The sequence below is a fragment of the Nyctereutes procyonoides genome, unplaced genomic scaffold, assembly GCF_905146905.1.
Source record: "Nyctereutes procyonoides isolate TBG_1078 unplaced genomic scaffold, NYPRO_anot_genome, whole genome shotgun sequence".
NCBI classification, from domain to species: domain Eukaryota; kingdom Metazoa; phylum Chordata; class Mammalia; order Carnivora; family Canidae; genus Nyctereutes; species Nyctereutes procyonoides.
Genome location: NW_026575049.1, coordinates 17,532,114 through 17,543,890, shown reverse-complemented (window position 1 = coordinate 17,543,890; position 11,777 = coordinate 17,532,114). Strand labels below are relative to the sequence as shown.

The 11,777-nt window shown below is 60.0% G+C and overlaps 1 protein-coding gene across 6 annotated transcripts in view; it reads left to right on the top strand.

Moving 5' to 3' along the window:
* Positions 1–4,709: 4,709 nt before the first annotated feature.
* Positions 4,710–11,777, top strand: part of SHANK3 (SH3 and multiple ankyrin repeat domains 3) — a 47,907-nt gene continuing 40,839 nt past the window's right edge. For 4 of the 6 annotated variants that reach the window (XR_008664958.1, XM_055329245.1, XM_055329246.1 and 1 more), the window contains exons 1-9: positions 4,711–5,049; positions 5,247–5,450; positions 5,998–6,069; positions 8,109–8,217; positions 8,296–8,447; positions 8,535–8,702; positions 8,822–8,938; positions 9,283–9,360; positions 10,279–10,345. Coding sequence is in view for 5 of the 6 variants with exons in the window: in XM_055329245.1 (XP_055185220.1) it covers positions 4,753–5,049; positions 5,247–5,450; positions 5,998–6,069; positions 8,109–8,217; positions 8,296–8,447; positions 8,535–8,702; positions 8,822–8,938; positions 9,283–9,360; positions 10,279–10,345 (1,264 nt within the window). In the remaining variant the exon portion in view is untranslated. Of the gene's footprint in view, positions 5,050–5,246; positions 5,451–5,997; positions 6,070–8,108; positions 8,218–8,295; positions 8,448–8,534; positions 8,703–8,821; positions 8,939–9,282; positions 9,361–10,278; positions 10,346–11,777 lie in introns of all 6 variants that reach the window. The other 2 variants (XM_055329243.1, XM_055329244.1) reach the window with 2 other exon arrangements.

The window sequence follows — 11,777 nt, the reverse complement described above, 5'->3', positions numbered from 1 at the left end:
TTCTCCCTCTGCCTGTGTCTCTGCCCCACCCCCGTGTCTCTCATGAATAAATAAATAAAATCTTAAAAAAAAAGACAAAAGAAGATAATAAAGATCCATTAAAACATCTCATCAATCACAATAAACACACCGTTAGAGGTTGAAAACTGTAAGATTGATTTATACAAAAAAGACTTTAGCTACACGGACTATATATCAGAAGCATACCTAAGATATAAGGAAAAGAATGGAAAAAGACAAATGATGTCCATACTCAGAAAAAGAGCTGTAGTAGATTACTTACTAGAAAAACCAAAATTAAGGCAAAGGCATTATTAGGGATAAAGAGGGGGTACTGTTAAATGACAAAAGGAATAATTTATCATGAAGCTATAATAATCCTACACTTCTTAGCACTTCAAAACCAAGTCTCAAAACATATAAAACCCAAACTGGCAAATTTCATGGAGAGATTGCTAAAACCAGTATCGCAGTAGTGGGATTTAACCCACCTCTTCTGGTAATTTATAAATCGAGTAGATGCAAAATTAGAAAAGGCATAGAATATTTGAATAATATAGTTAACAAGCTTGATACAATGGAGATCATATCTATCTATCTATCTATTATCTATCATCTCCGAACAATTCCTATAGAACAGATGGAAAACTTTCACAGAAATAGGCCATGTACATGCTACAAAGAAAGTCTTCACAGAATCCCAAAAGATCAGTATTTATGCAGACTACCTCCTCTGACCGTAATGCAATAAAATAAGAAATCAGTAACTAATGGTTAGTCCTCCCTCCAAAAAAAATCTAGTATACATTGGAACATGTAAATAAGCATACTTTCAGCAATTCCCAAGCCAAAAAAACTTGATATTAGAAAATCAGAACAATGTAAAATTAAAAATCCTACTTATCAAGATTTCAGGGACATAACTAAAGTGGCACTTGGAAAGGTATAGCTTTAAACACTTACTGTCAGAAAAGAGAAAGACTAAAAATTGGATTAAATATCCAACTCAAGAAATTACAAAAAGAATCATAACACAATAAAGAAGTAGAGATAGAACAGAATAAAACAAAATAGAAAATACAGATGATTAGCAAAATTAAAAGTTGATTCTTTACAAGTGGTTTTATTCCCTGAAAAGTGAAACTTGACGAATCAGACTCAGGATGATAGATATCAAATAAGTAGAAGCAATAAAAACTCTAACCACAAAAGATACACCAGGCCCAGACAGTTTTCCAGTCAACTGGACGTCCAAGGATCCCCACCTCCCACATTTGCTCTGGAGTATGGGCGGGGATCTCATCTGGAAGGAAATGGAGTGAGAAGAGCCGGCAGGGTGCAGATTTGGTTCATCCACTCGGCGACACGTGGAGCGGTGGCCCCTGGGCCGCAGACTGTCAGGGACCCCTGGGGAGCCTTGTTCTTGTGGGGTAAGACGGACACTGGACAATAATTGGCACGTCAAGTGTGGAGTAGGTGAGAGTAGGTGCTGCGGGAGGGGGTGAGGTGGACATAGCAGCCTGTGGAGAAGCGCTGCCAGGCCAGTAGAGGGCTGAGAATACGGGCCCAACCGAGGTCAAGGAAACCTGGGCGGTGGGACAGCCAGGAGAAGCCCTCAGGGGCACAGGGTTGGGATGAGGGGCAGGAAGTGGGCCCCAGGAGTGTCAGGGAGGGAGGGGCAATAAAAGGGAGTGAAAGGTGGCAAAAAACTTTGCCAGGAGAGGAGCCCGCCACAAGGGCCAGGAGGGTGTGGGCCTCGGATGCTGGACCGTGAAGGTGCATCAGATGATGGAGGTTTGGGAAACCAAGGAGGGAGGGGGCGCAGTGTGGGCTGGGGTGAGGGGAGGCTGTGGTGAGGCCAGGGCCTCTATGGGGGCCGCGGCCTGGGGGTAGCTGCGTGGTTGTGGGATGTGCCAGGCACTCTTGGGGGTGCTTTGCCCACATGAAATCCCCAAGGCCCTATGAGGCCCGTATGCGTCTGAATATGTGTGGTGGGAGAAAGTGGGAAAGAAGCAGGGATGGTGAGAAAGATCCTTCTGGAATCTTGGCCTGGATGGAAGGAGTGGGAAGCAGAGGGCCCTGGGTCTGGCAGAGGGAGGTGGGTGCTGGCAGGCAAAGGGGGGCCCTGCCTGGGAGCTGGAGTCTGCTGGACCAGGGGGCAGCTTGGGATTTATAGGGGGGGTGGTGAGGGGCCAAGTTCTTTTATTCTCAACAAAATAAAGGGCAAAGACACCCACTATCCTTCGGCTCGGTCCTCTGTAAACCCACCGTGCTGCGGGGATGGAAGGACGTAATGTGGGTAAAGTGCTTCTGGGTTCTGTTATTTTTGCTGTTTGCTGGGGTGGTGGTGGAGCTGGGGAATGTGCAGGCTGGGAATTCACTCATTATGTGCCCGTCCCCTGTGCCAGGCACTTTGTGGAACCAGTTCGGAACTGAGCGAGGCCCTGGTACCTCCCTGGGCAGTGCCAGCCCCGCAGAGCCTGGGGACCATAATCGGTTGACTGCCCATCAACAATATATGAGATTTTTCTCCCCAAAGGTTTTAAGGCTGCAGTGCAGGGCCGGAGTGGGACTCACCCAGGGCAGTAGGTTGGTAGGGGGAGGCCTGGAAGGCTGACTGGGCTCCCCTGAGGTCCAGGCTGGGTGGGCAGGTTGGTAGGACTGGTGCAGAGCTCTGAGCTGCCCGGACGGGTGCTGAGGAGATGGGCAGCCTCTTTCCTTCTTCCACCATGAACCAAGGGCTCTGGTGAGCGTGTTGGAAGCCTAGCAGCCAGCCACAGTAGGATCAGAGGCTGGGAGTAAAGGCAGGTGGGGGCTGGGGGGGCAGGAACTGTGGGCCTACTGGCTCGATGGGGGCTGGGGACAGGAAGCTAGCAGAGACAGGAGAGGGGCTAGGAGCACTCGTTTCCTCTCTCTAGGGCTGGGCCGCAGGAAAGCCAACCCTCGTGCTTCCCAAGGTGCTTCCTGCAGATAAAGTGGCCTCTGACAGGCTCCTTCCTGCTCCCCCCTTTCCCCATCCCTCCCATCCTGCCTCAATCCCCAGGGAACCCTCAGCTCCCCCAATCTGGCCAGCCCAGTGGCCTTGGGAAGAGTCTGGACAAGGGGGTGGGAGGTCTGGGCATTCTGGGGCCACGCTTCCGGGTAGGGAGGGTCCGCCCAGGCTTGAGGAGAAGGCAGGACCAGACCCACAGACTGCGCTGGAGACTCGGCTCTGTGGGGTCAGTGGAGTCCTGGGAAGTAGAGATTTTTTTCCTAAAGTAGCAGATGGAAGAAGAGAGAGCCAGGGGTTCCTTCAGGGCTTAGGGCCGGGCCCTGGGAAGAGGGCCTTGCTCTGGGGGCAGAGGGGTGGGTATTGGCGGGGAGGGGGCTTGGTGGTGGGCAGGTAGTGGTCAAGGTGGCTCTGGGAGGGGGGATCTGTTCTTGGAGGGGGTGCCAAGTACTTTTCGTGGGGGGTTAGGGTGTTTCCGGTTGTCATGGGGGAGGATTAGGGAGGTTCTCTGTGTGTGTAGGGGGTTCATTTAGGTTTATTCCTGGGAGCCTTGGGGATCCGAGGCTGTTCTTGGAGGAGGTTGGGTGAGGCTGGGGGGCCCAGGGACTGTTTCTACCAGGGACTTGAGCGTGTGCCCACGCTTGGTTGCTCTGTGAACGTGGTCAGGTGTGTCCAGTGAGAAGGTGAGCTGCTGGCTAGGGGGTCAGGGCCTGGTGTTCTGGGGCGCTTCACGCATGTTGGGGAGTTCTGCAGGAGTCCAGGGCTATTACCGCATTCCACTGCGGCTCTTTGCTCTCAAGTCTTGGGGGCCCAAGTCTGGCAGCCCCGGGTAGTCCTGTGAGGCTTACCAGGGCTGGGGGGCGGTGGCGGGCTCCGCGGGGCGGCGGTGCCTGAGCTAGTTTCTTTACTGTGCTCCCCTGTTCTCCGCCCACTCATCACCCCCTCCCGCGTTGCTACGACAACGTGTAAAACTAAAATTCACTTCCCCGTTGCAGGTGGAGACTAGTAGCGCCCCCTCCCCTAAGCCTGTCCTCCTAGGTCGTGCCCCCATCCTGTCGTCGCTAAGGTGACGGGGAGGGGGCGACAGGGCCTGGGTCTAGGCAGAGCAGGAGGCCTGGTGGGGGGGGGCTTGGAGTCCAGGGCGAAGTCGCCGAAGTCGGCTGGGGGAGCCGGGGGCCGCGCGAGGCTCCGTGCAGGGTGGTCTGGGGGTGAAGTCGGGGGGGGCGCCCCTGGGCCTCCGTGACCCGGGGTCTCCGCGCCGCCCCGGGACCGGGCAGGGCTGGTCACCGTCACTCCCCGCCCCCCCTCCCCCGGCCCGGCCCTGAGTGCGGGGGGGAGGTGGGTAGAATGGGGGAGAAGCTGCCACCTCCGGAAATTAATTCTCCTGTTTTTCTCTCCCCTCCCCGCCCTCTCTGCGGCCCTCGCGCCCCACGCGGACCCCACCGCAGCCCCGGGACCCCCGCCGCGCGCACCCCTGCTCCGTGGTCCTCGGATGCTCGCGCGCGGCCACTCCCCCCGCGCCGAGGCCTAGGGCTCCCCGCGCCCCTAGCGCGGCCCCCGGGGCCCCCGCCCTGTGGGGCGGCCCAGGCCCCCGGCCCCCGGCGCCAGCGTGGCCCCTCCCGCCCCGGGACCCCGGCCGCCCCGCGCGCTCCCCCCGCCGCCGGCGCAGCCCCCCGGCCGCCCCCGCTTCCCTCCCGGCGCGGCCCCCTCCCCCCGCCGCCCCCGCCCCCGGGGAAGGCAGGCGCCGCGTTGAGCCGGGGCCGATGCAGCTGAGCCGCGCCGCCGCCGCCGCCGCCGCCGCCGCCCCTGCGCAGCCCTCGGCTCAGCTGCCCCCCGCGCCCGCCCCGGCCCCGGCCCCCCCCGGCCCCCTCCCGCGCGGCGCGGCCGACGGGGCTCCGGCGGGGGGGCAGGGGGGGCCGGGGCGCCGCGCGGAGCCCCAGCGCGCCCCGCTCCCGGCCGCGAGCCGCCCGGGCTCCGGCCCGGGTGCCGGCGCGGGGATGGACGGCCCCGGGGCCAGCGCGGTGGTCGTACGCGTCGGCATCCCGGACCTGCAGCAGACGGTGAGCCCCACGCCCCGTGCCGGGACCCCCGCGCCCCGGGACCCGCGCCCCTCCCCCGCCGCCCCCGCCGAGACCCTCCCCAGCGGCCGGGCGGGGGCGGGGCCGGGGAAGCGCCGCCCCGGGGCGGGTTCGGGGGTCCGGGGTCCCGGGGGTCCGGGGGTCCCGTGGGGCGCGCTCACGGGCCCGCTCCGCCGCAGAAGTGCCTGCGTCTGGACCCGGCCGCGCCCGTGTGGGCCGCCAAGCAGCGCGTGCTGTGCGCCCTCAGCCACAGCCTCCAGGACGCGCTCAACTACGGGCTCTTCCAGCCGCCCTCGCGGGGCCGCGCCGGCAAGTTCCTGGACGAGGAGCGGCTCCTGCAGGACTACCCGCCCAACCTGGACACGCCCCTGCCCTACCTGGAGGTGAGCGCGGGGCCCGGGGCGCGGGTGCGGGGACCCCAGGGGCCGTGCCGCGCCCCAGCGCACCCAGCGCCTCGCCTGAACGCGCGTCGCCCCCTCCCCCGCCGGCACCCCGACTCTCGCCGGCTCACCCATTCATAGCGAAAAGGATGCGGGGCGCACTGTCGGGCGTGGGGACCCAGCTCGTAGTCCGGGTGGCGGCGGCGAGGGCGCTAAGCACCCCCCCCAAGCATGACGGAGGCCGAGCCCAGAGTCGGCCTGGACCCCGGCGGCGCAGGGACACCGGGTTCCGCTCAGGGCAAGTCTGGGAGGGAAGCCTGCAATCGGGCCTTGGAAGAGGAGCAGCTTTTTCCAGGGAATCCTGGGGATGGGGACAACCGAGAAAGGGAGCTGCAGGTTCCAGAACAGCAGGCCAACGTCCCGTGTGAGCGCAGCCTATGCCGTGTGCCCACGGCAGTGTGAGGCCCGCCAAGCAGGGCTTGGTTGGGGTTGTCGTGCGCTCCCTCAGCCCAGGGTGCGCCCTTTCTCTGCCTTCCCTTTACCTGAGCAGTTTCGATACAAGAGGCGAGTGTACGCGCAGAACCTCATCGATGATAAGCAGTTTGCAAAGCTTCACACAAAGGTAAGGAGGAAGCCGCAGAGGAGGGACCCCAGAGGTTGCCACCTGGCCCCACCTGGCCCCCGTGGGCGGTGTTCCCTTAAGCCCACACTTCACTGGATTTTGTGATGTCAAAAATGCCCTTGAAAAATTCCTAAGAGCCCTCCCTCTTCTCGCAGTACCCCACTGCGGCTTGGGGCTGACTACAGTCCCGCCAGCTTGGCTTCATCTGTTCTCTCTCTCGTGTCACGGGCCCAGAGCAGGTGTTGGGTCAGCTGGAGGGCTGGGTGCAGACTCTAGCACCGTGCTCGTTGTGGCCATGGTCTGCTGATGGGTTCCAGTCAGCCTAGATTCTGGCTCACCACCTCTGGCCTGGGGGGGGGCGGTGGGTGGGTGGGTGGTGGGTATGATAGGGCGTGGTGTCTTGGGGAGATCCCGGGTGGAATGGAAGTGAACAAGCACCTGATGTTGTCATTGGGGGGAGCTGGGATGGCGTGGGAAGAACAAGGAGCCTAGCCCTTAGCGGTCAGCCAACTGGGCACACTCATACTTAGGCATCTAGTTAGTTTTCTCCTGGGAGGGACTTTTATTGTTCCATTTTCCAAATGGAGGTACTGAGTCCCAGAGAAGTTATGTGACTTGCTCCCAGGTGCGCAGCCAGTGAAACTGGAACTGAATCCAGATGTGCCTGACTCTGGGGTCCTGTGCCTAGGCACACCTACTGAGCACCATTGCTAGGTGGGCCTGGCCCCAAATGTTCTTTGGGGGCTGCCTCACTGCCTTCTTGGAGTGTAGGAGAGGCAGTGTGGGTGCCACAGCCGCTACCCACAGTCAGAGTTCCTCCGGTTCCACCTCGGGCTCTAGTGACCAGTGGACATCTGCTTGCTAGACACGTCATTGACAATCTCTGGAGCGTGTCTCCTTCTCCAGGAGAAGGATCTGAGCACTGTCACCTCTGGGCCCCAGTGACCCCCTCTGTGACCCTGGAAACTCCATGCGAGGTGGGGCGCGTGGGGATCAAGGCCATGACTGGGGCTGGGCCGAGACGGTGCCTTCTCTCTCCTCTTGCCCCCGTGTGACCCTGTCACTCTGGGTTCCTCCCAAAGTGGTTACCTCTTCTCTAAAACCATCCTGAGCACCTCACAGGACCCTGGTGACACTGCTGACTAGTGACTTCCAGTGGGTCCACTTGTTTTTCGATCACGTTGAACTCCTTACCCTAGCCCCGTGTTTCTGCCTCCTGGACGCTAACCAGCCCCCAGCGTCACAGCATCCACTTGGGGTCTGGCTGAGGTCTCTCCCCTGTCATGAGCACCCTTCCTCCTGTTTGACTGTCCAGACCCGCCTTCGGGGGCCACATCCGTGGAGCGGTTCCCATGGTGCCCTCCTATTTCTGATGCAATCTGAGTGTTTTTAGAAGCCAGGGCACCTTGCCTCGGGCGTGCAGCATCTGTAGCACCAGCCTCAGTGAGGCTTTGCTCAGTGAATGAACGCACGACTAGGTCAGTGAGTGAGAGGCAGGCCAAGTCCTGTCACGGGAGGGGCCGCCTATGGGCGAGGAGGGGCCTCGGGGGGTCTGCCTTGGGGTGATCTCGTGAGGAAGAGGGAATGGACCACCTTGGGTAGGGTCGCTGGGGTGATGAGGATGTGGGCTGTGGCGGGGCCGCGGCTCCTGCCTGGGTGCCTCGGGCTCTTCCGGTTTGGGCAGGTTGGCCGAGGAGGGGAGCCAGAGCAGTGGCTGAGCCTGGGGTAGGAAGCCCTTGCATGGGGGCGTGATCAGGGCAACCTGGCCTTGATGAGGGGCTGGATGGGCCGGGGATCCGGGCAAGTACTTCAGGCAGCCCATGGGCCCGCTGAGCTGAGGTCGGGCCCGTGGGAGTCCAGGGCTTAAGGTGATATGAGGGGGCGACCAGGTCATGATGCAGAGTGACGGGTGTGAGGAGGTGGGATAGTCGATGCCTCTGTAGGGTGACAGGTGGCCTGAGGCTTCTGGTGGAAGGTGGGTGACACTTAGACGATCGGAGCCGTGGTGCTCGGCTGACCCGGATGGCTGGGTGTTCCAGGCAAACCTGAAGAAGTTCATGGATTACGTCCAGCTGCACAGCACGGACAAGGTGGCCCGCCTACTGGACAAGGGGCTGGACCCCAATTTCCACGATCCTGACTCAGGAGGTGAGAAGCAGAGCGGGGAGGGGCATGGCCCTGGAGTGGTGGTTGGGACCTTAACCTTCATCTGTCTCCCGAACCCAGAGTGTCCTCTGAGCCTTGCGGCCCAGCTGGACAACGCCACAGACCTGCTGAAGGTGCTGAGGAATGGCGGCGCCCACCTGGACTTCCGCACTCGCGACGGGCTCACGGCCGTGCACTGTGCCACCCGCCGGCGCAACGCGGCAGCCTTGACGGTCAGTGTGGGTGCGGCGCCCGCCTGGGAGGCGCGGGGGCAGGGCGGAGGCTGGGCCCCCGTGGACGCCGAGGCTCCTTGCCCTCAGACCCTGCTGGACCTGGGCGCCTCTCCTGACTACAAGGACAGCCGTGGCCTGACGCCCTTGTACCACAGCGCCCTGGGGGGCGGGGATGCCCTGTGCTGCGAGCTGCTGCTGCACGACCATGCTCAGCTGGGGACCACGGATGAGAACGGCTGGCAGGAGATCCACCAGGTGCGCCGGGAGTGTGGGGCACGGGCTGGGGGCTTCGCCTCTGCCTGGGCCCTGTCAGCCAGGGGTGGGGAGTCCTGGACGGCGTTCGGGGACCCAGGAGCACCTCCCTCACCCCGCAGGCGTGCCGCTTTGGGCATGTGCAGCACCTGGAGCATCTGCTATTCTACGGAGCTGACATGGGGGCTCAGAACGCCTCAGGGAACACGGCCCTGCACATCTGTGCCCTTTATAACCAGGTGTGACTATATGTGTCTGCACGCATGTGTGCTACGTCACAAGTGCCTGTTCTGTGTCCTGCTGTTGGCTATGGCCTTCTAGGCCGATGCGTGCACCTCTGTTCCCTGAGCGCACGTGTTTCACGTGTGTTCCAAACACCCAGGTGTAAATCACGCACTCTCTGGGCCAGGAGGGACCTACATGTGTTGTGTAGAGCTCATCCGCGCGTGCCCCTGTGTTGCGCATATGTACGCTGGACACGTGGGTGTGGATGCATGTGTTGTAGTGTGTGTGCGTGCCGTTGTGTCCTCACCGCACCCTTCCAGCTGCCCAGCTGTGACCCCCACTCCAACCGTCTCCGCAGGAGAGCTGTGCTCGCGTCCTGCTTTTCCGCGGAGCTAACAAGGACGTCCGCAATTACAACAGCCAGACAGCCTTCCAGGTATAAGAGTGGTTGACAGGAGGGTGAGGCTGACCCCTGGGGGTCTGTCTTTCTGGACCTTGGTTCTTCCCTGTAAGGCAAGAAGGGATCTCCCCCCAGGGTTGGCCCAGATAGAGGAGGGGGGGCCAGTGCAGCGCCCTGCTCATGGAGGGAGGGCTCACTGCGGATGATTCCCTTGTCTTCCATCCAGGGAGAGAGGAGGGTCATAGGACTCTGTCAGGGGACAACCAGTGTGGGCTTGACCTGCCAGAGACGGGTGGGGTACAGAGGCCAACCCAGGGGGGAGAGGATTGGTTCCAGTTCCTGACTTAACTTCAGGTGATGCTTCCTAGCTGGCTTTGGTTCATGGCGGTGGTGTGACCATGCCAAGAGTCACTGTATGCCTGGAGTTTGGGGATGGGGGAATAAAGACCATGTTCTGGGGACTTTTAGACCACAGAGGGAGCTGGGGTTCTGTTCTCAGTGGAAATGAGGGCCGTCTCCTCTGAGATGAGAGGAGAACAGGTAGGTCCTCTGTGGCTGTCCCGTCAGGGGGGCAGATGCGGCAGTAGAAGATCCTGGTGGGTTTGGGTGAATCTGGAAGGGCCAGTTGGGTGACTAGATGCAGGACTAAGGGAAGAGAAGGGAGGTGATGGGGGTGAGGCAGCGGTAGGCCACGGCTGAGGTAGGAGTGATGGTGCGTGTGGAGCGGCTGTTAGGAGAACCAGTGGGGTGACCATAGGCCTGGACTGTCCTGGTTTTAGCTCTGAAAGTCTCATATCCCAGGAAGCCGGTTAGTCCCGGGCAGAATGGGGCCAGGGTCTAAGCCTGGGGCACCCAAGCAAGGGAGACCCCACACAGGAGCCCCGTCAGGATGCATAGGAGCCGAGGGGGGAAGGTTTGGCGCCCCTGAACCCCACTTCTTCCCCTCCCCCTCAGGTGGCCATCATCGCAGGGAACTTTGAGCTCGCAGAGGTCATCAAGACCCATAAAGACTCAGATGTTGGTGAGTTCTGGCCAACCCAGGGCCCTGTTGGATGTGGATCTGTGGGGGTTGTCAGGGCCCCAGCAGGTACGGGGGGCTGTGGGGAGGGTGTCAGGGAGCCTCCACACCCTGAGCCTCACCCTCGCAGCTGTGCCTTGGTCAGCGGTCCATCAGTGGTCCTGATGGTAGGGGGCGTGTGCTGAGGGAGAGGCCCCTGTGGCATGAACAGAGGGCCCGAGTGAGGGCTGAAAGCATGGTTAGGGCAGGGCTGTGGGTTGGGGCCATTGTTGAATTTCGGGATCGACTTAGGTTGAGAGTGGGGTTGAAGTTAGGGTCAAGGCTCATTCCTGTTAGGTCATCTGAAGGGTCAGCGGGGCACATGGAGCAGTGGATCTCAGCCACTGACCCTCAGTGTGTCGCTCCTGTCTGGAGCAAGAGCCACTTTGCGTGGCCTGTGGCGTGCTTCAGTAGGATAAGCTCACGTAAACAAAACACAGTGGTGGGTGTACAAATGGAAAAGGAAAGAGCGACCTTCAGGGCACTGAGTCCTGAACCAGTGCACTGGGGGGAGCCCAGTGTGTGCCTGACTTGTGGTCCCAGAGGAAAACCAGGAGATGCCACTCGGTCTTGACCCTAGGGTGGGCAGGAAGGTGGGCACAGCCATCCCACTGGAGCCTCAAGGAGGCCGCCACCCACTGCTACAGCAGTGGTGGATGCGGGACCTGTCCTGGGAACCCGGGCTTCTCTCTCCCGTGTGAAGTGGGTGGAGCTAAGGCGACCCCTCTATCTAGTTGGCCGAGGAGGGGCTCCCTTCTTAGCTCCCTCTGTCCTGGGTAGACCACGTTTTTCTGCCCATGGTTCTCTCTGGAGCACAGACTCCTGGCTCCCGTTTCTGCCAGGGTTGCAGTGTCCTCATTAAAAAAAAAAAAAAAGAAAAAAAATTAAGTGACAGTGGGTAGCAAAGGACTAGGGCTGGTCTGTTGTGAGGTTAGGGTCAGGGCTGGGGTTGGATTTTGGACTAGGGTTAAGATTAAGGTCAAGTTCATGTTTCAGGACTCTTCCTCTGCAGAGTCTCTCCAGAACAGACTTCCTCCAGGGAGGCTTAGTTATGAGTCTCTCATGTCCCAGGAAGGCCAGGGGACCCTGATAATGGATCGGGTCTCCAAGGGGGGGGGGCACGCAGACGCTCCACAGCTGCAGCAGCTCCAGCACAGCTAGTCGCAGTAGGTACATGCTGAGTGGACGACTGAGCTAATGACTGGGCATAGGATTTGGGTCTAATTTCTGCTTGGGAGAGAACCATGGTAAGATTTGAGGTTTGATTTGGGGACAAAAGACAAGAGTGAGAGCTCAGGTATGGTCTGGTTGGGGCTGGTGAGTGTTTTGGAGGTGGTTGTTAGCCTGGGAGAGAACCCTGGTTTGTGGACATGTGGGATCCCCTCATCTTATGATT